This window comes from Hemitrygon akajei, unplaced genomic scaffold (assembly GCF_048418815.1).
Source record: "Hemitrygon akajei unplaced genomic scaffold, sHemAka1.3 Scf000079, whole genome shotgun sequence".
NCBI lineage: Eukaryota > Metazoa > Chordata > Chondrichthyes > Myliobatiformes > Dasyatidae > Hemitrygon > Hemitrygon akajei.
In genome coordinates, this window is record NW_027331965.1 from 1,550,105 (window position 1) to 1,576,696 (window position 26,592).

Consider the following 26,592-nt stretch of genomic DNA (forward strand, 5'->3'; position numbering starts at 1 on the left):
CAACCGTAAGAATCCCGGCTTCAGTACGACTGCTTGTGATGTCAGCTTTGGTTTGGGTTGGTGCCGTCTTGTTCACTTTGAGTCTGAGTCTGAATTAATTCCAGACCTGACTCTGCATTTGGGTTCAACCCCATCCACAGCTGTCTCTGTTCAGAAGGGATCACAGCTTTAGGAGTTTGAGGGGTTATGCTCTCTCAGTGAAGATGAGGAAAATTCTATGGATGTTCGGTGGGGAACTTTCTGACTAGCCGCATTGCCGCCTGGTGTGGATGCTGCAACGCACAGAATAGTAACGGGCTACAGAGGGTTCCAGCCTCAGCCGCCACTCTGACGGTCACACCCCTCCCCACCATCGCGGACATTGTCAAGAGGCGATGCCTCGAGAAGGCGGCATCCATCACTGAGTACTCTCCCCACTCGGGAGAAGCTCTCTGCTCGTTACTACCATCAGGGAGGAGTCGCAGGAGCCCGAACACCCACACACAACGATTCAGGAACATCTTCTCACCCAGCGCTATCACATCTCTGAACGCACCAGCACACAGTCGACATTTCTGCGGTGTTTATTAATGTTTGTAATTTACAGTAACTGTACATTTTTTTTGCAGTTCTGATGCAGCAGAAGAACACATTCCAAGCCGTCTAAATTTCAGATAAAAAATAAAAATCAAATAGCGATTCTGCTTAAAAATATTCGATATTACAGGACACTTGTCACGCTGGCCTTCACCGGTCAGCGCACTGAGCACAGGAGCCGGGAGATCACGCTGCAGTGGTACAAGACGTCGGTCAGGCTTTCTGCTTTAGAATAAACGCCACTGTCCTCGAAAGCGTGTGCAGGGAGTTCTACGGGGATATTGCAGGAAATCGAGGGTTATGCAGAGAGGGAGGGATTTTTGTGACTTTATTCCCTGGATCAGTGTTGCAAACTTACAGAGGTGCATAAATCCAAGAGAGGCACAGACAGAGTGAATGAGCACAGACTTTCAACCAGGGCTGGGTTATCGAGAAACAGATGGCACAGGATTGTGGTGAGAGCGGGTGGGAATGAAAGAGAGAGAGAGAGATCATGGAGACGGAGGATTCAGAGATAATGGAGAGGGAAGGGGGTCAGAGGGGTAGAGAGATAGCAGAGAGTGTGAGAGAGTTGGCTGAGAGAGAGGAGATAGAGCGGGCAGAGAAAGGACTAGGCAATAGGGGGTGGAGAAGAACGGGACGGGTTGGAAATGGCCACAAAGCAAGGGGTCAATGGCGACAGAGTTTCGTCGGTTTGTAGTGGGGAGAATGGGGACGGCTCAGCAGTTGGAGAATGGGACAGAGAGGGCGAGGAGGGAGTTTGAGAGGATGGAGGGTTGATAGTTGACGAAGAGACTGTGGGGAAATAGAGGGGTAGGCACTGGATTCAGATCGGCTGCACTGCCACAGACGGCACAGGATTGAGGGGAGAGTGGGTGGAAAGGAGAGAGAGAGAAATATCGGGGAGATGGAGAGAACGGTGAGGGAAGAGAGTGGTGTAGAGAAGGGTACGAAAGTGGGAGAGAGGTGAAAGAGTTGGGTAGAGGGAGCAGAAGAAAGCGGGCGGAGGAAGTACGAGGTAATAATAAGATAGGTAGAGAGAGCGGGACGGAGGAATGGAGGTAAAGAATGGGTTGGACGGGGAGAGAGGTTTGTCGGTGTGTGGTGGGGAGAATATGGTCGCGTTAAGAGGAGGAATTGGAGTAGGAGGGAGGTGCAGAGAGGTTGGGCGGGGAATCTGAAAGGATCTGGGAGTGAGAGTGAAGGGGAGACTGGAATTAGTCATTTGATTCACGTCGCCTCCACTTGCTGTTGACAGAGACCCTGGATCTTTTCAGGAATATCCGGCAACAACGACTTCTCGCAGATGAAATGCTGATCACTATTGCAAGGGTAACTTCTACTGACTGCAGTCGGATCACACTGCCAGCAGTAGGGCGTCCCCGAAGACCCCTTGTACAGGAGACGGAAGCTCGCATTCCTATACAAGAGGATTAAACAATTTCAACAGAGACAAAACAGCTCCAGCAGAGAACCCGAGCCCCCACCGTCCCCAAGCTAATCACAGGAAATCACTCTCTCCTAACAGCCTCTGTCAGTCCCCAAACTCCTCCCACTCAAACGCTCTCCCCCGCCGCCCCGTGCCGGTACCCAGACTGATACCACGGTCCCAATGTCTTCCCACAATCCTGTGTCAGTCCCCAGCTAATTGCACTGACCCAATGTCTCCCCACAGCCCCGAATGCCCCAAACTAATCCCACCGAACCGCTTCCTCATCACAGTCCTCTGTCAGTCCCCATACGAATCGAACAGGTCCACCTTCTCCATTCTGATCTGTTTCGGTTCCCGAACAAACCACGCTGTCCCACCGTCTAATCCCGCTGCCCAGCTCTTTTCGCTCAGATCTGTGTCATTCAGCAAACGAATCACACTGTTCCTCCCTCTCCTCGAAGCCGGGCGACAAGCTCTGAAATAATCACATTAACCCACTGTGTGCCCATCGCCCTGTACTGGTCTCCAAACTAATGCAGTTGTCCTACTCTAGCCCCTCAGATCTAAGTCATTCACTAAATTAATCCCGCTGTTGCCTCCAGGCCTCACAGCCCGGCGACTATCTCCAAAAAGATCCCACTGCACCGCGCTCTCCTGACTGACATGCGTCAGTACCAAAATAATCGCCGTGTACTGATCTCTCCATACTGCCCCCTGCCAGTTTCCGAAATATTCACATTGCCCTGCCCTTCCCCGGTAGACATGTGTCGGCCCCAAAATCCTCCTATTGTACCACCCTATCCCCTACCCACATACAAACAAATCCCAATACCCCTCACTTTTTCCACAAAACTACTTCGGACCGTAAACGAATTCCATTTTCTCCCGTCAGGACTGTCACAATATCCAACTCTCACCCGATAAGTCAGTCCAAATCTCACCTGTTTTCGCATTTTCCAATCCAATATATACGGGTGCCGTACACAAGGTTGCGGGATATAAAGTTCTGGGAAATTTAAATTTACTGTATCAATGCCAAGAATCGAAAACTATGATACGGAGCTTCTCTCAGTTGATTACAACAGGAATCTCTTCCGGGACTCTGTGAAGGTAGCTTCAGTGTGTGTCAGACCCTAGGTGTGTGTGATGGGGCGGTGTGGAGGGAGATTCACTCTGTGTCTGAACCCGGGAGAGTGTGACGGGACGGTGTGGAGGGAGATTCACTCTGTGTGTAACCCAGGGAGTGTGTGATGGAACGGTGCAGAGGGAGATTCACTGTGTGTTTGACGCCGGGAGAGTGTGACGGGACGGTGTGGAGGGAGATTCCCTCTGTGTCTGACCCCAGGAGTGTGTGATGGGACGATGTGGAGGGAGATTCACTATGTGCCTGACCCTGGGAGTGTGTGATGGGACGGTGTGGAGGAAGATTCAATCTGTGACTGACCCACGGAGTGTGTGCTGGGAAGATGTGGAGGGAGATTCACTATGTGTCTGACCCCGTGTGTGTGCGATGGGACGGTGTGGAGGAAGATTCACTCTGTGTCTGACCCCCGGAGTGTGTGATGGGTCAGTGTGGAGGGAGATTCACTCTGTGTCTGACCCCGGGATTCAGTGATGGGACGGTGTGGAGGGAGATTCACTGTGTGCCTGACACCGGCAGTTTGTGATGGGACAGTGTGGAGGGAGATTCACTCTGTATTTGACCCCGGGAGTGTGTGACGGGTGTGTATTGTGCGTTTTTACTCTGTTTCTGACCCCGGGAGTGTGCGATGGGACGGTGTGGAGGCAGATTCACTGTGTGCCTGATCCCCGGAGTGTGTGATGGGACGGTGTGGAGGGAGATTCACTCTGTGTCTGACAATGGGATTGTGTGATGGGACAGTGTGGAGGGAGATGCACTCTGTATTTGACCCCGGGAGTGTGTGATGGGACAGTGTGGAGGGTGATTCAATCTGGGTCTGACCCCGGAAGTGTTTGATGGGACGGTGCGGAGGAAGATTCACTCTGTGTCTGATCCCCGGAGTGTGTGATGGGACAGTGTGGAGGGTGATTCACTCTGTGTCTGACCACGGGCGTGTGTGATGGGACAGTGTGGAGGGAGATTCAATCTGTGTCTGACCCCGGGCGTGTGTGATGGGACAGTGTAGAGGGAGATTTAATCTGTGTCTGACCCCGGGAGTGTGTGATGGGTCGGTGTGGAGGGAGATTCACTTTGTGTCTGATCCCGGGAGTGTGTGATGGTACGGTGTAGGGGAAGATTCACTCTGTGTCTGACCCCGAGAGTGTGTGATGGGACAGTGTGGAGGGGGATTCACTCTGTATTTGACCCCGGGAGTGAGTGATGGGACGGTGAGGAGGGAGATTAACTCTGTGTCTGACCCCGGGAGTGTGTGATGGGACAGTGTGGAGGGAGATTCACTCTGTATTTGACCCCGGGAGTGTGTGACGGTGTGTATTTTGCGTTTTTACTCTGTTTCTGACCCCGGGAGTGTGCGATGGGACAGTGTGGAGGGAGATGCACTCTGTATTTGACCCCGGGAGTGTGTGACGGGTGTGTATTTTGCGTTTTTACTCTGTTTCTGACCCCGGGAGTGTTTGATGGGAACGTGTGGAGGGAGATTCACTCTGTTTCTGACCACGGGCGTGTGTGATGGGACAGTGTGGAGGGAGATTCAATCTGAGTCTGACCCCGGGAGTGTGTGATGGGTCGGTGTGGAGGGAGATTCACTTTGTGTCTGACCCCGGGAGTGTGTGATGGGACGGTGCAGGGGAAGATTCACTCTGTGTCTGACCCCGGGTGTGTGTGTTGGGACAGTGTGGAGTGTGATTCACTCTGTACTTGACCCCGAGAGTGTGTGATGGGATGGTGAGGAGGGAGATTCACTCTGTGTCTGACCATGGGAGTGTGTGATGGGAAAATGTGAAGGGGGATTCACTATGTATTTGATCCCGGGAGTGTGTGATGGGACAGTGTGGAAGGTGATTCACTCTGTATTTGACACCGGGAGTGTGTTATGTGACAGTGAGGCGGTAGATTCACTCTGTGTCTGACCCCGGGAGTCTGTGATGGGACAGTGTTTAGGGAGATTCACTCTGTGTCTGACCCCTGGAGTGTGTGATGGGACAGTGTGGAGGGAGATTCACTCTGTGTCTGACCCCGGGAGTGTGTGATGGGACGATGTGGAGGGAGATTCACTATGTGCCTGACCCTGGGAGTGTGTGATGGGACGGTGTGGAGGAAGATTCAATCTGTGACTGACCCACGGAGTGTGTGCTGGGAAGATGTGGAGGGAGATTCACTATGTGTCTGACCCCGTGTGTGTGCGATGGGACGGTGTGGAGGAAGATTCACTCTGTGTCTGACCCCCGGAGTGTGTGATGGGTCAGTGTGGAGGGAGATTCACTCTGTGTCTGACCCCGGGATTCAGTGATGGGACGGTGTGGAGGGAGATTCACTGTGTGCCTGACACCGGCAGTTTGTGATGGGACAGTGTGGAGGGAGATTCACTCTGTATTTGACCCCGGGAGTGTGTGACGGGTGTGTATTGTGCGTTTTTACTCTGTTTCTGACCCCGGGAGTGTGCGATGGGACGGTGTGGAGGCAGATTCACTGTGTGCCTGATCCCCGGAGTGTGTGATGGGACGGTGTGGAGGGAGATTCACTCTGTGTCTGACAATGGGATTGTGTGATGGGACGGTGTGGAGGGAGATTCTCTGTGTGCCTGACCCCGGGAGTTTGTGATGGGACAGTGTGGAGGGAGATGCACTCTGTATTTGACCCCGGGAGTGTGTGATGGGACAGTGTGGAGGGTGATTCAATCTGGGTCTGACCCCGGGAGTGTTTGATGGGACGGTGCGGAGGAAGATTCACTCTGTGTCTGATCCCCGGAGTGTGTGATGGGACAGTGTGGAGGGAGATTCACTCTGTGTCTGACCACGGGCGTGTGTGATGGGACAGTGTGGAGGGAGATTCAATCTGTGTCTGACCCCGGGCGTGTGTGATGGGACAGTGTAGAGGGAGATTTAATCTGTGTCTGACCCCGGGAGTGTGTGATGGGTCGGTGTGGAGGGAGATTCACTTTGTGTCTGATCCCGGGAGTGTGTGATGGTACGGTGTAGGGGAAGATTCACTCTGTGTCTGACCCCGAGAGTGTGTGATGGGACAGTGTGGAGGGGGATTCACTATGTGTCTGACCCCGTGTGTGTGCGATGGGACGGTGTGGAGGAAGATTCACTCTGTGTCTGACCCCCGGAGTGTGTGATGGGTCAGTGTGGAGGGAGATTCACTCTGTGTCTGACCCCGGGATTCAGTGATGGGACGGTGTGGAGGGAGATTCACTGTGTGCCTGACACCGGCAGTTTGTGATGGGACAGTGTGGAGGGAGATTCACTCTGTATTTGACCCCGGGAGTGTGTGACGGGTGTGTATTGTGCGTTTTTACTCTGTTTCTGACCCCGGGAGTGTGCGATGGGACGGTGTGGAGGCAGATTCACTGTGTGCCTGATCCCCGGAGTGTGTGATGGGACGGTGTGGAGGGAGATTCACTCTGTGTCTGACAATGGGATTGTGTGATGGGACAGTGTGGAGGGAGATGCACTCTGTATTTGACCCCGGGAGTGTGTGATGGGACAGTGTGGAGGGTGATTCAATCTGGGTCTGACCCCGGGAGTGTTTGATGGGACGGTGCGGAGGAAGATTCACTCTGTGTCTGATCCCCGGAGTGTGTGATGGGACAGTGTGGAGGGTGATTCACTCTGTGTCTGACCCCGGGAGTGTGTGATGGGTCGGTGTGGAGGGAGATTCACTTTGTGTCTGATCCCGGGAGTGTGTGATGGTACGGTGTAGGGGAAGATTCACTCTGTGTCTGACCCCGAGAGTGTGTGATGGGACAGTGTGGAGGGGGATTCACTCTGTATTTGACCCCGGGAGTGAGTGATGGGACGGTGAGGAGGGAGATTAACTCTGTGTCTGACCCCGGGAGTGTGTGATGGGACAGTGTGGAGGGAGATTCACTCTGTATTTGACCCCGGGAGTGTGTGACGGTGTGTATTTTGCGTTTTTACTCTGTTTCTGACCCCGGGAGTGTGCGATGGGACAGTGTGGAGGGAGATGCACTCTGTATTTGACCCCGGGAGTGTGTGACAGGTGTGTATTTTGCGTTTTTACTCTGTTTCTGACCCCGGGAGTGTTTGATGGGAACGTGTGGAGGGAGATTCACTCTGTTTCTGACCACGGGCGTGTGTGATGGGACAGTGTGGAGGGAGATTCAATCTGAGTCTGACCCCGGGAGTGTGTGATGGGTCGGTGTGGAGGGAGATTCACTTTGTGTCTGACCCCGGGAGTGTGTGATGGGACGGTGCAGGGGAAGATTCACTCTGTGTCTGACCCCGGGTGTGTGTGTTGGGACAGTGTGGAGTGTGATTCACTCTGTACTTGACCCCGAGAGTGTGTGATGGGATGGTGAGGAGGGAGATTCACTCTGTGTCTGACCATGGGAGTGTGTGATGGGAAAATGTGAAGGGGGATTCACTATGTATTTGATCCCGGGAGTGTGTGATGGGACAGTGTGGAAGGTGATTCACTCTGTATTTGACACCGGGAGTGTGTTATGTGACAGTGAGGCGGTAGATTCACTCTGTGTCTGACCCCGGGAGTCTGTGATGGGACAGTGTTTAGGGAGATTCACTCTGTGTCTGACCCCTGGAGTGTGTGATGGGACAGTGTGGAGGGAGATTCACTCTGTGTCTGACCCCGGGAGTGTGTGATGGGACGATGTGGAGGGAGATTCACTATGTGCCTGACCCTGGGAGTGTGTGATGGGACGGTGTGGAGGAAGATTCAATCTGTGACTGACCCACGGAGTGTGTGCTGGGAAGATGTGGAGGGAGATTCACTATGTGTCTGACCCCGTGTGTGTGCGATGGGACGGTGTGGAGGAAGATTCACTCTGTGTCTGACCCCCGGAGTGTGTGATGGGTCAGTGTGGAGGGAGATTCACTCTGTGTCTGACCCCGGGATTCAGTGATGGGACGGTGTGGAGGGAGATTCACTGTGTGCCTGACACCGGCAGTTTGTGATGGGACAGTGTGGAGGGAGATTCACTCTGTATTTGACCCCGGGAGTGTGTGACGGGTGTGTATTGTGCGTTTTTACTCTGTTTCTGACCCCGGGAGTGTGCGATGGGACGGTGTGGAGGCAGATTCACTGTGTGCCTGATCCCCGGAGTGTGTGATGGGACGGTGTGGAGGGAGATTCACTCTGTGTCTGACAATGGGATTGTGTGATGGGACGGTGTGGAGGGAGATTCTCTGTGTGCCTGACCCCGGGAGTTTGTGATGGGACAGTGTGGAGGGAGATGCACTCTGTATTTGACCCCGGGAGTGTGTGATGGGACAGTGTGGAGGGTGATTCAATCTGGGTCTGACCCCGGGAGTGTTTGATGGGACGGTGCGGAGGAAGATTCACTCTGTGTCTGATCCCCGGAGTGTGTGATGGGACAGTGTGGAGGGAGATTCACTCTGTGTCTGACCACGGGCGTGTGTGATGGGACAGTGTGGAGGGAGATTCAATCTGTGTCTGACCCCGGGCGTGTGTGATGGGACAGTGTAGAGGGAGATTTAATCTGTGTCTGACCCCGGGAGTGTGTGATGGGTCGGTGTGGAGGGAGATTCACTTTGTGTCTGATCCCGGGAGTGTGTGATGGTACGGTGTAGGGGAAGATTCACTCTGTGTCTGACCCCGAGAGTGTGTGATGGGACAGTGTGGAGGGGGATTCACTCTGTATTTGACCCCGGGAGTGAGTGATGGGACGGTGAGGAGGGAGATTAACTCTGTGTCTGACCCCGGGAGTGTGTGATGGGACAGTGTGGAGGGAGATTCACTCTGTATTTGACCCCGGGAGTGTGTGACGGTGTGTATTTTGCGTTTTTACTCTGTTTCTGACCCCGGGAGTGTGCGATGGGACAGTGTGGAGGGAGATGCACTCTGTATTTGACCCCGGGAGTGTGTGACGGGTGTGTATTTTGCGTTTTTACTCTGTTTCTGACCCCGGGAGTGTTTGATGGGAACGTGTGGAGGGAGATTCACTCTGTTTCTGACCACGGGCGTGTGTGATGGGACAGTGTGGAGGGAGATTCAATCTGAGTCTGACCCCGGGAGTGTGTGATGGGTCGGTGTGGAGGGAGATTCACTTTGTGTCTGACCCCGGGAGTGTGTGATGGGACGGTGCAGGGGAAGATTCACTCTGTGTCTGACCCCGGGTGTGTGTGTTGGGACAGTGTGGAGTGTGATTCACTCTGTACTTGACCCCGAGAGTGTGTGATGGGATGGTGAGGAGGGAGATTCACTCTGTGTCTGACCATGGGAGTGTGTGATGGGAAAATGTGAAGGGGGATTCACTATGTATTTGATCCCGGGAGTGTGTGATGGGACAGTGTGGAAGGTGATTCACTCTGTATTTGACACCGGGAGTGTGTTATGTGACAGTGAGGCGGTAGATTCACTCTGTGTCTGACCCCGGGAGTCTGTGATGGGACAGTGTGGAGGGAGATTCACTCTGTGTCTGACCCCTGGAGTGTGTGATGGGACAGTGTGGAGGGAGATTCACTCTGTGTCTGACCCCGGGAGTGTGTGATGGGACGATGTGGAGGGAGATTCACTATGTGCCTGACTCTGGAAGTTTGTGATGGGACGCTGTGGAGGAAGATTCACTCTGTGTCTGACCCCCAGCAATGTGTGATGGGACAGTGTGGAGGGAGATTCACTCAGTGTCTGACCCCGGGAGTGTGTGATGGGACGGTGTGGAGGGAGATTCACTCAGTGTCTGACCCCGGGAGTGTGTGATGGGACGGTGTGGAGGGAGATTCACTCAGTGTCTGACCCCGGGAGTGTGTGATGGGACGATGTGGAGGGAGATTCACTATGTGCCTGACTCTGGAAGTTTGTGATGGGACGCTGTGGAGGAAGATTCACTCTGTGTCTGACCCCCAGCAATGTGTGATGGGACAGTGTGGAGGGAGATTCACTCTGCGTCTGACCCTGGGAGTGTGCGATGGGACGGTGTGCAGGAAGATTCACTCTGTGTCTGACCCCCGGAGCGTGTGATGGGATAGTGTGGAGGGAGATTCACTCTGCGTCTGACCCCGGGATTGTGTGATGGGACGGTGTAGAGGGAGATTCACTGTGTGCCTGACACCGGCAGTTTGTGATGGGACAGTGTGCAGGGAGATTCACTCTGTATTTGACCCCGGGAGTGTGTGACGGGTGTGTATTGTGCGTTTTTACTCTGTTTCTGACCCCGGGAGTATGTGACGGGACGGTGTGGAGGGAGATTCACTCGGTGTCTGACCTCGGGAGTGTGTGATGGGACAGTGTGGAGGGTGAATCACTCTGTGTCTGATCCCGGGAGTGTGTGATGGGACGGTGTAGGGGAAGATTCACTCTGTGTCTGACCCCGGGTGTGTGTGTTGGGACAGTGTGGAGGGGGATTCACTCTGTATTTGACCCCGGGAGTGAGTGATGGGACGGTGAGGAGGGAGATTAACTCTGTGTCTGACCCCGGGAGTGTGCGATGGGACGGTGTGGAGGGAGATTCACTCTGTTTCTGACCCCGGGACTATGTGACGGGACGGTGTGGAGGGAGATTCACTCTGTGTCTGACCTCGGGAGTGTGTGATGGGATAGTGTGGAGGGTGATTCACTCTGTGTCTGACCCCGGGAGTGTGTGATGGTACGGTGTAGGGGAAGATTCACTCTGTGTCTGACCCCGGGTGTGTGTGTTGGGACAGTGTGGAGGGGGATTCACTCTGTATTTGACCCCGGGAGTGAGTGATGGGACGGTGAGGAGGGAGATTAACTCTGTGTCTGACCCCGGGAGTGTGTGATGGGACAGTGTTGAGTGGGATTCACTCTGTATTTGATCCCGGGATTGTGTGACTGGACAGTGTATTGTTCGTTTTCACTCTGTGTCTGACCCCGAGTGTGAGTGTTGATTCTTCTGTTACTGTCGGACCTTCTCGTGCTGTTACACATACCTCTTCATCCTTTGAATCGATTTCGAGCAGCCTTGAATCACGGTTTGAACAATCTTGAATCGCTTTGTATAAAGATGTTACAAACGTGGAAACGTAATAACACCGGTCTTCATTTGTGATCCAATTCTCGGAACAGGTTTGCTCTGGAAATCACGAACAAGGAACAGTGAGACACAGAGTGAATCTTCCTGCTCACTTTTCCATCACACACACCTTGGGTGATGAACAGAGTGAATTTCACGCCATGCGGTCCCATCACGTTCACCTGAGGTCAGGCACAAAGAGAATTTCGTCGCCCCCAACATCGTGCTATCGCACATTAAGAGTAGCAGGCACAGTGAATATCCCTCTACACCATTCATCACACACTCCCAGATGAAAATACCTCAGCACACACGTCAGATAGACGCAGATATACAACATAGATTAGTGCAAACAGAACAGGCCCTTCGGCCCACCATGTTGTACCGACTCTTAAACCCTGCCTGCCATATATCCCCCAACTTAAATTCCTCTATATACCTATTTGGTTGTGTCTTAAATTTCACGATTGTTTTATCCTCCACCGCTAACTTAGGCAGTGCATTACACGCACCAACCACTCTCTTAGTAAAAGTCCTTCCTCTCATATCCCCCTTGAACTTCCCTCCCCGTACCTTAAAGCCATGTCCTCTTGCATTGAGCAGTTGTGCCCTGGGGAAGAGGCGCTGGCTTTCCACTCTGTCTATTTCTCTCAATATCTTGTACACCTCTATCATTTCTCCTCTCATCCTCCTTCTTTCTGCAAATAGTAAAGCCCTAGCTGCCGTAATCTCTGCTCATAATGCATACTCTCTAAACCAGGCAGCATCCTAGTAAATCTCCTCTGTAGCCTTTCCAATGCTTCCACATCATTCCTATAGTGAGGCGACCAGAACTGGACACAGTACTCCAAGTGTGGCCTAATCAGGGTTTTATAGAGTTTCATCATTCCCTCGCGACTCTAAAACCACTATCCCTTGGATTATGAAAGCCAACACCCCATAAGCTTTCTTAAATACTCTATCTACCTGTGAGGCAACTTTCAGGGATATGTGGATATGTACACCCAGATCACTCTGCTCCTCCACACTACCAAGTATCCTGCCTTTTACTTTGTACTCTGCCATGGTGTTTGTCCTTCCAAAGTGTACCACCTCACACTTCTACGGATTGAACTCCATCTGCCACTTATCAGTACATTCCTGTATACTATAAATGTCTCTCTGCAATCTTCAACAATCCTGTACACTATTTACAACCCCACCAACCATTGTGTCGTCTGCAAACTTGCCAACCCACCCTTCTACCCCCACATCCAGGTCGTTATTAAAAATCACGAACAGTAGTGGTCCCAGAATCGATCATCTTGGAACAACACTAGTCACAACTTCCAATCGGAAAATACTCCCTCCGTCACGGCACACAGCTTTCTGCAGGCAAGCCAAACCTCCTGGGATCACATGCCTTCTGACTTCCTGAATAAGTCTGTCGTGTGGAAACTTACCAAATGCTTACTAAAATCCATATAGATCACATCCACTGCACTATCCTCATCTATTTGCCTGGTCACCTCCTCAAAGAACTTTACAGGTTTCCAAGACACGATCTGCCCTTCACAAAGCCATGCTGACTGCCCTGATCAGACTATGATTCTCCAAATGCCTGCAGATCCTATCTCTAAAAATCTTTTCCAACATCTTTCCCGCCGCAGACGTAAGGCCTATAATTACCTGGACTATACCTACTACCTTTTTTGAACAAGGGGACAGCATTCGCCTCCCTCCAATCCACTGGTGCCATTCCAGTGGACAACGAGTACGGAACGATCCGAGCCAGTCTCAGCAATCTCTTCCCTTGCCTCGTGGAGCAGCCTGTGGACTATTCTGTCAGGCCCCTGGGACTTATCCGTCCTATTGTACTTCAGCAACTCCAGCACCTCCTCTCCCTTAATATCAGCAATGCTCCTGAGCTTCAACCTCGCTCATATTGTCCACACTGTCATCAGGTTCCCTCTCATTGGTGAATACCGAAGAGAAGTATTCAGTGAGGAACTTGTTCATTTCCACAACTACCAGGCACAACTTCCCACCTGTATCTCTATTCGGTATCTCTATTCGGGCTTTCCCTTACCGTACTCGCCAAGACCTTCTCATGACCCCTTCTTGCTCTCCTCAGCCCCTTCTTAAGCTCATTTCTTGCTACCCTATATTCCTCAATAACCCCATCTGATCCTTGCTTCCTAAACCCCATGTATGCTGCCCTCTTCCACCTGACTAGATTTTCCACCTCACTTATCACCCATGATTACTTCAGACCACCATTCTTTATCTTCTTCACGGGTACAAATTTATCCCTAAAATCCTGCAAGAGATCCCTAAACATCAAACACACATCCATATTACATTTCCCTGCAAATACGTCGTCCCAATCCCTACCCGCAAGTTCAAGCTTTACAGCCTTATGTTTCTGACCTTCCCAAATTAAAAATTCCCCGTCCTCTCAGATTCTATCATTCCCCATGATACTACTAAAGGCCAGGGAGAGTTGGTCACTGTCCCCCGGATGCTCACCCACTATGAGATCTGTGGCCTGAACCGGTTTGTTACCTAATACTAGATCCAATATGGCATTCACACTAGTCGGCCTATCAACATACTGTGACAGGAATCCGTCCTGGACACACTTAACAAACTCTGCAACGTCTAAACCATTGGAACTAATCAGGTGCCAATCAATATTAGTGAAGTTAAAGTTATCCACGATAATAACCCTGTTATTTTTACACCTTTCCTAAATATGCCACACAGTCTGTTCCTGGATGCCTCTGCCGCTACAAGATGTCGATAGAATACCACCAATAGAGTAACTGCTCCCTTCCTGCTCCTGACATCCACCCATACTGACTCAAAGGAGGATCCTGCTGCATTAACCACCCTTTCTGTAGCCGTAGTGTTGTTGCAGACCATTAACGCCACCCCTTCTCCCCCTTTCCCCCTCTCTATCCCTTTTAAACCACTGAAATCCAGGAATATTGAGAATCCAATCCTGCCCTGGTGCCAGCCGTCTCTGTAATCGCCACTACATCGTAATTCCATGTACGTATCCAAGCTCTCAATTCATCAACTTTGTTCCTGTCACTTCTGGCATTGAAGAAACGCACTGTAGCCCTTCTAACTTACTACCTTTACACCCTTATTTCTGCTTCACTGTCCTCAAAGTCTCTTTATATGTTAGATCTGGCTTTGCTCCATGCACTAGCAGTCCTCTCATTACCTTTATCCTCCTCCACCTCACTACTTGCTCTATCACTCTGTTTCCGCTCCCCCTGCAAATCTAGTTTAAATTCACCGCAGCAGCGCTAGCAAACCTTCCCGCAAGGATTTTAGTCCCCCTATTGTACAGGAGCAACCCGTCCCATCGTAACAGGCCCCACCTTCCGTGGAACAAGACCCAATTGTCCAAGAACATGAAGCCCTCCCTCCGGCACCAACTCCTTAGCCACGTATTTAGCTGCATTATCTTCCTATTTCTTGCCTCACTGGCACGTGGCTCTGGTAGCAATCCTGACATTCCAACCCTGGAGTCCCGTCATTCAATTTTGCCCCAAACTCCCTAAACTCTCTGTGCAGAACCTCCTCCTTCTTCCCATCCACGTCATTGATCCTTACATGGACAACGGCATCTGAGTGCTCAACCTCCCTGTTGATGGGAACGGCCACTGGGATGTTCTGCGGTCGCCCAGCAACCTGTCTCCTGACTCTTAGGGGTGACTATCTCCCAGAAACTCCTGTCTACTTCTGCCCCTGCTTCACGAATGACCCGAAGTTCATCTAGCCCCAGCTCCAGTTCCCTAACTCGGTTTGTCAAGAGCTGCAGCCGGATGCACCTTTTACAGGTGTAGTCATCAGGGACAATTTGGCTCGCCCTGACTTCCCACGTCCTTCAAACGGAGCACTCGACTCCACTAACTGCTGCCTCCATTACCTATTTCTAAGCGAATTAGATTCATTAAAGTAGCTTACCAAGCCTTACCTCACTGGGAGCAAGCTCGTCCTCAGTCTCTGCTCGCCAAAGCCTCTCGAGCCAAACCCTTCCTACTCTGTCTCCCACTACTCCGGTGCCCGCTCCGTTAATCTGTTCGTTTTTTAAACCATCTCGCTACTTCAGAGGCCGACCTTCACGCGCTTGCGTAGTCGTGCCCCGTTTAAACTGCCGAAGAAATGACATCCACCTCTCAATCTGCTCGCTTTTTAAATTCTCCCGTTCTCTCAGAGGAAGAGTGATTCTCCCTCTACAGCTTCTCAACACACCACACAGCAAAGTCTCAGACACAGACTGAAGCTCCCTCCACAACGTCCCATCACACTCTCCTGGATTCAGAGATAGAGAGAAACTTCCTCCACACCTTCCCATCACACAAACACCGGGTCAAACACAGAGTGAATCACCCTCCATACCATCTCTTCACACACTCCCGATGTCAAGCACAGAGTGACTCTTCCTCTCTCCATGCCTGCCCTGTGATGAGGAGGGGGTGAAAGAGGGGGATGATGCCTCACCTCTTCTGTTGGTTAACAATTCACAGATTTGAGCCTTGGTTTCGTTGACAGATCTGTACTTCGTTTCCATCTCAGTGAACTTGTGACGGATCTGTGATACTGAGAGAGATGGTGAAGGATGTTTAGCCTTTACGTGAGTCAGCGTCACGCTACCGAACCGTTCACAGAGAGTGTTGTGTTGGTGTCACGGTGAAGGGTGACACAGTGAAGCATATCCTTTGGGCACAGTGAGAGGCGTCGGAGCCACCTTGGGGGGAATATCAGTGTCCCAGTGAAGGTTTAGTGGCTACTATGGGTGTCTGCGTCAGTATCGTGCGGGGCATGTCCGAGTTTCTGTGATAGGAGTTCCTGTGCCCCGGCGGGAGGCGTACCGGGTCACAATGACGTGTCACGGTATCCTGGCGTGGGGTGTGCTGGTCGCAAAGAGATTTTTATGTCTGTGTCACGATGAGAGACATGTCATGGCCACAGTGTGTGTGAGAGTAACACGCTGAGGTGTGTGTCGGTGCAAAGGAGAGTTCTATGTCGATGTCACTGTGTCATTCTAAATTCATGTGTCGGTATCTGTTAAAAGGTTTACCGGTCTCAGGGTGAGGTGAGGGTAATTGCCTCAGTGAGCGGTACATCGGTGTGATGTTGAGGAGTGATACTGTTGCGGTAAGGGGTGTTACAGTGACGTGTGAGTCTTTGTCACGATGCGGTGCAGAGCGGATCACGTCACGGTGTACGGTACCTCAGTGTCACGGTGATGCGAGCGTGTCGGTGTCACTGTGAGGTGTGTGTCCGTGTCGCCTTGAGGAGTTTATCAGTAACACGGTCAGGGGCATGTCGGTGTTACAGACACGTGTGTGTCACGGCGATGGTCGTGTCAGTGTCGCGGTCAGGAGTGTATCTGCGTCTTGCTGAAGGTCGTGACCGTGCTACGGTAACAGCATTGTTGATGTGATGGTGAATGGCGTTTCTGTGTCAGCATGAGTCTTGATTATGTTACGGTATAGGCCGTGTTTTATCACGGTTTGTGGTCTGTCCGTGTTATGGAACATAGAATAGTACAGCACAGTTCTGGCCATTCGTCTCACTCTGTTGTGCCGACCCCTTAAACGCTGTCTCCCATATAAACCACCACATCAAACTCCTCCATACACCTGTCTAGTGGTCTCGTAAATTTCACTAGTGTATCTGCCTCCACCACTGACTCAGGAAGTGCATTCTACGCACCAACCACTCTCTGAGTAAAAAACCTTCCTATAATATCCCCCTTGAACATCTCATCCCTTACATTAAAGCTATGTCCTCTTGTATTGATCAGTGGTGCCCTGGGGAAGAGGCGCTGGCTGTCCAGTTTAGCTATTCCTCTTCATATCTTGCATACCTCTATCATACCTACTCTCATCCTCCTTCTCTCCAAAGGGTAAAGCCCTAACTCACTTAATCTCTGATCAAAATGCATACTCTCTAAACCAGGCAGCATCCTGGTAAATTTCCTCTGTACCCTTTCCAATGTTTCTACATCCTTCCTACAGTGAGGCGACCAGATCTGGACACAGTATTCCACGTGTGGCCGAACCATAGTTTTATGGAGCTGCATCATTACATCGTGTCTCTTAAATTCTATCCCTCGACTTATGAAAGCTGACAACCATAAGCGTTCTTAACTACCCTATCTACCTGTGAGGTGTCTTTCAGTTATCTGTGGACATGTACCCGCAGCTCCCTCTGCTCCTGCACACTACCAAGTATCCTGCATTTATTTTGTACTCTGCCTTGGAGTTTGTCCTTCCAAAGTGTACCACCTCACGCTTCTCCGGGTTCAACTCCATCTGCCACTGCTCAGCGCACTTCTGCATCCTATCAATGTTTCTCTGCAAACTTCGACTGTCCTCTACACTATCCACAACACCACCATCCGTTGCGTCGTCTCCAAACTTTGCCAACCCACCCTTCTACCCCCACATCGATGTCGTTAATAAAATCACGAAAATTAGAGGTACTAGAACCGATCCTTGTGGAACACCACTAGTCACGGCCCTCCAATCAGAATGTACTCCCTCCACCACGACACTCTCCAGGGAAGCCGATTCTTAATCCACACGGCCAAGCTTCGCTGGACCCCATGCCTTCTGACTTTCTAAATAAGCTCTACCTCCTGGAACCTTGTCAAATGCCGGACTAAATTCCATGTATATCACACCCACTGCACTAACCTCATCTATATACCTGGTCACCTCCTCAAAAATTCTATCAGGCTTGTTAGACACGATCTGCCCTTCACAAAGCCATGCTGACTGTTCTTGTTCAGACCATGATTCTCTAAATGCCCATTGATTCTATCACTAAGAATCTTTTCCAACACCTTTCTCAAAACAGACGTAAGTCTCATTGGTCTATAATGACCCGGACTATCCCTCTAACGTTTTTGAACTTGGGGCAGCATTCGCCTCCCTCCAATCCTCCCGTACCATTCCCGTGGACACGAGGACATTATGATCCTAGCCAGAGTCTCAGCAATATCTTCTCTCTCCTCGTGAAGCAGCCTGGGGAATATTCCGTCAGGCCCCAGTGACTTATCCGTCCTTATGTATTTAACAAGTACAACAGCTCCTCTCCCCTAATATCACTATGCTCCAGAACATTAAATACTCTCATTTTGTCCTCACCATCATCAAGTTCCCTCTCAGTGGTGAATTCCGAAGATAAGTACTCATTGAGGACCTCGCTAACTTCCACATTCTCCAGGCACATTATCCCAGCATTATCTCTCATCAGTCCTACCTTCACTCCTGTCATTCTTTTGTTCTTCACAAAATTGAAGAATGTCTTGGGTTTTTCCTTTACCCTGCTCACCAAGGCCTTCTCTTGCTTCATTCTTTCTTTCCACAGCCCCTTCTTCATCTCTTTTCTTGCTACCCTATGTCCCTCCATAGACCCATCCTTGCTTTCTTAACTTCATGTATCCTGCCTTCTTCCATCGGTGTTAGTTTCACGGTTGTGTTTTACAATCTCAATATATTCCACCCGCTTTCCGGTCTGACTCCACACGGTAAAGGCCGTGTTCTTATCACGGTTCGGGGTGTGTCCGTGTTGTGGTGATGTGTTTTAGTCGGTGTTACGGTAAGCGGCGTGTCAGTGTCACTGTGGTGTTTTATAATAACAATTCATTCCACTCTCTTTATTTATGTTCTGATTCCACCCGGAGACCGTTCCACTCACCATGGATTGAGAGACCGGCCAATGTCACGATGAGGGCGAACGTAACTAGGCAGAGTAGGCAGATCAGACGGTACGGTCTATTTCCGATCTTCACTTTCGACTCCCGTTCTTGCGCAGCTGTGGAGAGACCATACGACCAAAAGATCACGATAAATATTTAATAAGACAATAGGAGCTGCTTAATGAATACTTTACTTCAGTATCTTAGTGATTGTAGTGATGACTTGCAGCAGACGGAAAAGCCTGAAAATGTAGATGTTAAGAAAGAGGATGTAATGGAGCTTTTGGAAAGTATCAAATTGGATAAATCGCTGGTACCAGAAGAAATATACGCCAGGCTACTGTGGGAGGCGAGGGGAGAGTTTGCTGAGGCTCTGGCGATGATCTTTGTATCATCAATGGGGACGTGAGAGGTTCCGGAGGATTGGTAGTTTGCGAATGTTGTTCCTTTTTTCAAAAAAGTCAGAAAAGGTATCCCAGGAAATTATAGACCAGTGAATCTTACCTCAGCGGTTGGTAAGCGGTTGGAGAAGATCCTGAGAGGCTGGATTTATGAATATTTGGAGAGGTAAAACTTGTTTAGGAGTTGTCAGCAAGGCTTTGTAAACTGTAGATCGTGCCTTACGAGACTTATTGTATTTTTGTGGGGATGTGACTAAACGCATTGATAAGGAAGAGCAGTTGATGTAGTGTATATGGATGTCAGCAAAGCATTTTATAAGGTACCCCGTGCAAGGCTTACTGAGAAAGGAACGAGGAATGGAATCCAAGGGGATATTGCATTGTGGATCCACAACTGGCTTGCCCGCGAAAGGCAAAGAGTGGTTGTAGACGGGTCATATTCTGAATGGAATTAAGTGCTCTGTGGAGTGCATCAGGGATCTCTTCTGGGTCCCTTATTCTTCGTGACTGTTAGAAATGAACTGGATGAAGATGTGGAGGGATGGGTTCGTAAGTTTGCTGTTGACACACTGTGTGCGGATAGTTAGAGGGCTGTCAGAGGTTACAGCGCGACATTGATAGGATGCAAAACCGGGCTGAGAAGTGGCAGATGGAGTTCAACCAAGCTAAGTTTGAAGTGGTTCATTTTGATAGGTCAAATACGATGACAGAATATAGAGTTAATGGTAAGACTCTTCACAATGTGGAGAATCAGTGGATTCTTGGGGTCCGAGCTCAAAGCAGCTGCGCAGGTGGACTCTGTGGTTAAGAAGGCGTATAGTTTACTGGCCTTCATCAATCGTGGAATTGAATCAGGGAATCGTGGAGCCGGGTTGTAATGTTGCAGCTATATAGGACACTGGTCAGACCCTGCATGCAGTACTGAGCTCATTTCTGGACGCCTCACTATAGGAAAGACGTGGAATCCATAGAAAGGGTGCAGAGGAGAGTGACAAGAATGTTTACTGGATTTGAGTGCGTGCCTTATGAGAATAGGTTGAGTGAACTCAGACTTTTCTTCTTGGAGGGACGAAGGATGAGAGGTGACCTGATAGAGGTGTACAAGATATTGGGAGGCATTGATTATGTGGATAGACAGATCTTTTTTTCCCAGGGCTGAAATCGCTTGGACGAGTGGACATGCGTTTAAGGTGCTTGGAAGTGTGTACAGAGGAGATGTCCGGGGTAAGTTTTTTTTTGAATAGGCTGCAGGCGGCAGTGGTGCAGGCGGAAACGATAGGGTCTTCTCCTATCATTTCGCATTTCCCCATCCCCCTACTACTTTCAAATCTCTTACTATCTTTCCTTTCGGTTAGTGCTGACGAAGAGTCTCGGCCCGAAACGTCGACAACGCTTCTCCCAATAGATGCTGCCTAGCCTGCTGTGCTCTACCAGCATTTTGTGTGTGTTGTTTCAATTTCCAACATCTGCAGATTTCCTCGTGTTTGCACAATACTCTAGGTGCGGTCTCACCAAGGACTTGTAAAACTGCAGTAGAACCTCCCTGCTCCTGTACTCAAATCCTATTGCTATGAATGCCAACATATCATTTGCCTTTTTCAACGCCTGCTGTACCTGCATGCCCACCTTCAATGATTGGTGTACAATGACACCCGGGTCTCGTTGCACCTCCCCTTTACCTAATCAGCCACCGTTCAGATAATAATCTGTTTTCCTGTTCTTGCAACCAAAGTGGATAACCTCACAGTTATCGACATTAAATTGCATCTGCCATGAATTTGCCCACTCAACTAACAGATCCAAGTCACCCTGCATGCTCTTAGCATCCTCCTCACAGCTAACACCGCCGCCTAGCTTCGTGTCATCCGCAAACTTGGAGATGCTGCATTTAATTCCCTCATCTAAATCATTAATATATATTGTAAACAACTGGGGTCCCAGCACTGAGCCTTGCGGAACCCCATTAGTCACTGCCTGCCATTCTGAAAAGGCGTGATAGATAGGACTTCAATGAGCTATTGTGGGGCTGTTCTGTATAAGATGGTGGGGCCGGGGGAGATTAGACTGACCGATTTGATTGCGGAGGACCTATTTGTCCTGATTAGTAGATACCATGTACACTGACTTTATCAAATACTGTCACAAGATCCCAGATGTTAGATCACTCTTGGAGATGGAAGAAAGGAAGGGAGGGAGAGACGGAGTAATAAAGGAGGAGTGAGAGAAAGTGGGGTGGAAGGTCCGGTGGGTGGCAGATGGAGGAAGGAGAGAGATATTGGAGGGACTGAGACCCAAGAAGATTTGTCGGGCTAATTTGCACGGGAAGGAAAGATCAAGCACGGGGAGTAGATATAATCTACCTACTCATTAACAGGGTCACAGATGGTACACTGTTCGGGAAGATGATGGTACAGGAGGCGGGAGGTCAAATTACAGATGTACAGTGACGCCGCTGTTGTTCAGTGTTGGTCGCCCGGATATAGGAAAGGCCACTGTGCCGGGAGGTTTACGAGGATGTTGGACTTGGGGAAGTGAGGCATGGAGAGAGGTCGGGTAGGTCGGGATTTTATTCCTTGGTCAGTCTGTGGGATGAACTGACAGAGGAAATTGTCGAGAAAGATGCATTAGAAACTTGGACACTTAGGAGTATGACACGTGACCTTTCCAAATTGACGTCATCGCTGTGAACTCTGACCTGTTTGTGCAGTGGCTGACAGCCCGCTGGATCCCGAGGCAATGGGAGGATCTTCGTGCTCATCGATGCAGGGTTCCTCTTTCCTAAAGTTCAGTTCTGAGTAGGTGGAGTTCAGACCGTCTGGGAGAGGGAGAGAGAGCAGATAACAAAGAGAGTGTGAGCGGTAGCGAATGGAGGAGGGTGTTGGGAAGAGAGAGAAGAGAGAGAGGTGAGAGAAGGGAGAGAGGCAAGTGACGGAGAGAGAAAGGGTGAGAATTCGAGAGAGAGGGTGAGGGAGAGGGGTAGAGAGAGGAGAGACAGGGGGCAGCGGAGGAGAGCGATCGACATAGAGAAGGAGGTTGCGACAAGGGCGATGGGCGGGATGTTGCAGAGAAGGAATGGGGAGGGAGAACGGGGTGAAAGAGCCGGAGACAGAGGGGGTGGGACAGGGCAGAGAGTCTGGAGCAGTGAGAGGTCAGGGAGACGTGTGAGAGAGGGAAAGAGAGGGGGATAGAGAAGGGAGTGTGTGGGGAGGAGAAAAGTGGGAGAGGGATGGAGAAGAGATAAAAAGAGAATTTGAGAGAGAGGGAGAAGAGCGGGGGGGGGGACGAGGTGAAAGGAAGAGAGCCGTGGATAGAGAGGAGGAGAGGACGTGACGGGAATTGAGGGGCAAATATAGCGACAGAGCGAGGCTGGAATTCCGGGATGGGCGTACGGGGAAGGATGAGATGGAGCGGAGAGAGAGGAAAAGACCGCGAGGGTGAGACTGAGAGTGGTAGAGACGGTGACTGTGATGGAGGAGAGACGGGAGGGAGAGGAGACAATGAAAGAGAGCGAAGAGAACGGGACAGTGGGAGAGAGTGGGGGAAACGGGGAGAGGCAAAGGGGAGAGACGACAAGCGGAGAGGGTGTGAGGAGGTGAGGAAGGGGAGAGAAGTGGAAAGAAGGAAAAGAGAGTGAGGTTCAGAAAAGTGAGAGAGTGGTTATGGAATTATACGGCGTTCCTACCTGACTACACCAACACGGCGCTCACTCATCTCCGCAACACAATCCCACAGCGCTCGCTCCTCATTGCCCCTTCCTCCACACGGCACATCCCATGCTCTCTCTCCTCACCGACCCTTCTCACAGCCCACTCTCCTCAAACCATCCCACAGCGCTCGCTCCTCATCGCCCCTTCCTCCACACGGCACATCCCATGCTCTCTCTCCTCACCGACCCTTCTCACAGCCCACTCTCCTCAAACCATCCCACGGCTCGCCTTCTGCACCGCCCCTCCAAGGGAGCTCCCTCCTCACAGCACCCTCCATACCGTCCCTCCCACAAAGTTTACCACACCATCATCTCTCACACCCGTTCCCTGCGTCTTATGCTCAAACAGGCAATCATTAGGTACGTTTGCCCGGATATCTCTCGACAAGTTTGGACACGTCAGCTGAACAGGTTAAAACCAACAAAGATGAAACTGACCTCGATCTGCCCGGACTCGGGGTGCCGAGAAGCGTTTGAAATTAACTTCCGCGTACGATACATCAGGTTCACCTGGGGACAGAACAGCGAGAGTCAGACACAGAGTGAATCTCCCTCCACACCGTCTCATCACACACTCCCAGAGTCAGAAACAGAGTGAATCTCACTCCACACTGTCCCATCACACACTCCCGGGGTCAGACACAGAGTGAATCTCCCTCCATATCGTCCCATCACACACTCACCGAGTCAGACAGAGAGTGAATCTCCATCCACACCGTCGCATCACTCACTCCCGGGGTCAGACACAAAATGAATCTCTCTCCACACCTTCCCATCACACACTCCCGGGGTCAGACACAAAGTGATTCTCTGTCCACACCGTCCTTCACACAATCCCGGGTCAGATACAGGGTGAATCACCCTCCACACCGTCCCATCACACACTCCCGGGGTGAGACTCAGAGTGAATCTCCCTCCACACGATCCCATCGCACACTCCCGGGGTCAGACACAGAGTGAATCTCACTCCACACCGTCTAATCACACACTCCCGGGGTCAGGCACAGAGTGAATCTCCCTCCACACCGTCCCATCACACACTCCCGGGGTAAGGCACAGAGTGAAGTTCCCTCCACACTCACTCATCACACACTCCCGAACAGTCATAATGTGAAACTCACTCCACCCGTCCGATCACTCACACCAGGATAAGCTGCAGAACAGATCAGTCGCCTGTCTCTGCCGCACTCACCTCGGGAAGGAGACCGTGAGTCATTTCTTCCCATATTCACAGTCAAGTAGCTCTCGCTCCGGTCCATCCTGCCGAGGAGTCTCTGCGTCTCTGAGCTTAGATAGGGGAAGCAACCGTTTTCAGAGGAAGCCTGTGTTAACAAGTGGGTTCGACCGGTACCAACCAACGCCGGATGAAGAGCTGATGAATAGAGGAACCGAGAGCAGTGGGAGGAAGTGCGGGGAGCAGAGAGATTGAGGGTGTTGCAGAGGGTGGTCGTGAGAAATGAGAGTGGTTGGGGGAAGAGTAATGAGAGTGGGGAGAAAGAGGGGAGGATTCGTGTTCGGATAGTGATAGAGATGTGGGTGACAATGGACAGACTGGGGCGAAGGGAGAGAGAAGGGGCATGTGGAGAGAGCAGGGCGGAAGGAGTGATGGAGATGGGGAAAAGTGAGCGGAGTGGGTGAGACTTGGAGAAATGAAGGCGGGAGAGTTGGAGAGTGATTGGTGAGAGAGGGCCTGTGAATGGAGATTAGGGTGTGAGGTCAGGAGGGAACAAGTCAGCAGAGAGGAGGAGAGGAAGAATGGAGAGCGCGGTGGAGATGGGGGAGGGATTCTGGAAGGACGGAGAGAATGTGGAATCGAAGTAGAGAATGTGGAATCGAAGAAAGGAAAGGATTTGGAGGAGGTGAGTTGAGAAGGAGGGCAGGAATGAGGAAGGAGGGAACGTCCGAGGGATTTTATTATCATACAGAGCCGTAATTATCCAGGACAAATGCACCGCCAGCTGATTCCCCTTTTAAGCATTGGACGCTCCCATTGCTCCTGCTCATGGCCAGGGCTTCAGACTCCCTGTCTGCGAGAAAGCAGGGTAGCGGGAGAATCACCCAAAGCCCACCTCCCTCCGAGTGAAGTGAACAGCTCTCCACGAATTTGCTTCCCTTCACACGCTTTCCTCGCTTTCCTCGTCCAGTGGCGCGCGCTCTCTCTCTCTCTCTCCCTCCTTATTCCGTGGAATTCTCTGTCTTTTCCTCTCGTTCTCCTTCCACAAACTTCCCCCATTCTCCCTTTTTCATTCTCCTTTTCCCTCCCCAATCTCTCTCTCTTTCTATCCCATCTTCCTCCCCTCCTCAACCATTGCTCTTTTCTCTACCTCCTCTCGTCCACCTTTGCCCCACTGTCTCTTCTTCTCCATTATCTTATTCCACACCCTCCTCCATCTTCCCCTCTCTTTTTCTGCTCTCCACGACCAACACTCCTGTCACCCTGACACGCAGGAGTGCTTACACACTCACAGATGCTTTCTGTATTCCCCCTCCCTTCCCAATGTCCGCCTTCATCTCCTTCATCACATCTCCCCCGTCCCTCCATTCTTTATCCCATCCTACCTCCGAGCTTCCCGTTCTCTCCCACCACACCTTCCTCCTTCCCTCCCCACTCTTCCTCTTCCTTTCGTTTCCCTCAATCACTCTCTTCATTCTCCCACCTTCGCATGGCACTGGCTCCTACTGTCCCACTCACCTTCCCCACCTCAACGTCTTCTCTATCACGTACCTTCCCTCTCCACTTCCTCTCCCCTCTACACCTTCTTTCTTTATCCGACCTGAACTGCTTTATTTCCTCCTCTTCCCATATATTTCCACATCCAGTTCACTTATTCCTTCACTTCTCCTTCCACCCTCGATTCCATGCTTCCTTACTTTCTCAATAATCCTTCCAGGGAAAACCTATCAAATGATTTGCTGAAATTCATATACACTACATCTAATGCTCTTCCTTCATCAATTTGTTTAGTCACATCCTAAAAAAAATGATCAGGCCCTTAAGGCACGACCTGCCCTTGACAAACCATGCTGACTATTCCCAATCATATTAAATCTCTCCAAATGTTCATAAATCCTGCCTCGCAGGATCTTCTCCATCCACTTACTAACCACAGAGTTATGACTCACTGGTCTATAACTCCCTGAGATATCTCGAAACCTTTCTGGTTAAAGGAGCAACATCCGCAACCCTCCAATCCTCTGGAACCTCCCCCGTCCCCCTTGATGTTGCAAAGATCATCGCCCGCGGCTCAGTAATCTCCTCCCTCGCCTCCACAGTAGCCTGGGGTACATCTCATCCGGTCCCGGCGACTTACCAACTTGATGTTTTCCAAAAGCTCCAGCTCATCCTCTTTCTGAATATCAACATGCTGCAAGTGATCGCTACTATCACCCAGATCGTTTTCCACAGTGAATACTTGAAGCAAAGTATTCGTTAAGTTTCTGCTATTTCCTCCGGATCCATACACACTTTCCGACTGTTACACTTGATCGGTCCTATTCTTTCGCGTCTTATCCTCTTACTCTGCACATACTTGAGGAAAGCCTCGGGGTTTTCCATAATCCTGCCCGCCAAGAATTTCTCATGGCCTCTTCGAGCTCTCCTAATTTCCTTCTTAAACTCCTTCCTGTTAGCCTTATAATCATCCAGATCTCTA

At 50.9% G+C, this 26,592-nt stretch overlaps 1 protein-coding gene across 1 annotated transcript; it reads right to left on the reverse strand.

The window, feature by feature from the left end:
* Positions 1-1,034: 1,034 nt before the first annotated feature.
* On the reverse strand, positions 1,035-26,328 carry LOC140722520 (killer cell lectin-like receptor subfamily B member 1A). The gene is made up of 9 exons (XM_073037238.1): positions 26,251-26,328; positions 24,132-24,226; positions 23,378-23,449; positions 21,929-22,048; positions 18,832-18,948; positions 15,622-15,720; positions 11,042-11,184; positions 2,950-3,014; positions 1,035-1,996 (listed from the first exon to the last, which is right to left on the reverse strand). Exons 1-9 carry the CDS (start codon positions 26,301-26,303, stop codon positions 1,807-1,809), a joined length of 954 nt encoding a protein of 317 aa, XP_072893339.1. The 5' UTR covers positions 26,304-26,328; the 3' UTR covers positions 1,035-1,806.
* Between the last annotated feature and the right edge of the window lie 264 nt (positions 26,329-26,592).

What these genes read in the sequence shown, in the direction of transcription:
- LOC140722520 (XM_073037238.1), bottom strand. Translation starts at nt 26,303, where the DNA reads ATGTTGATATTCAGAAAGAGGATGAGCTGGAGCTTTTGGAAAACATCA. An exon ending in CCGAGTCCGGGCAGATCGAG is followed by an intron (nt 22,049 to 23,377) that starts GTCAGTTTCATC and finishes TCCCTCTCCCAG; the next exon opens with ACGGTCTGAACTCCACCTAC. An exon ending in GGCCGGTCTCTCAATCCATG is followed by an intron (nt 15,721 to 18,831) that starts GTGAGTGGAACG and finishes CATCTCTCTCAG; the next exon opens with TATCACAGATCCGTCACAAG.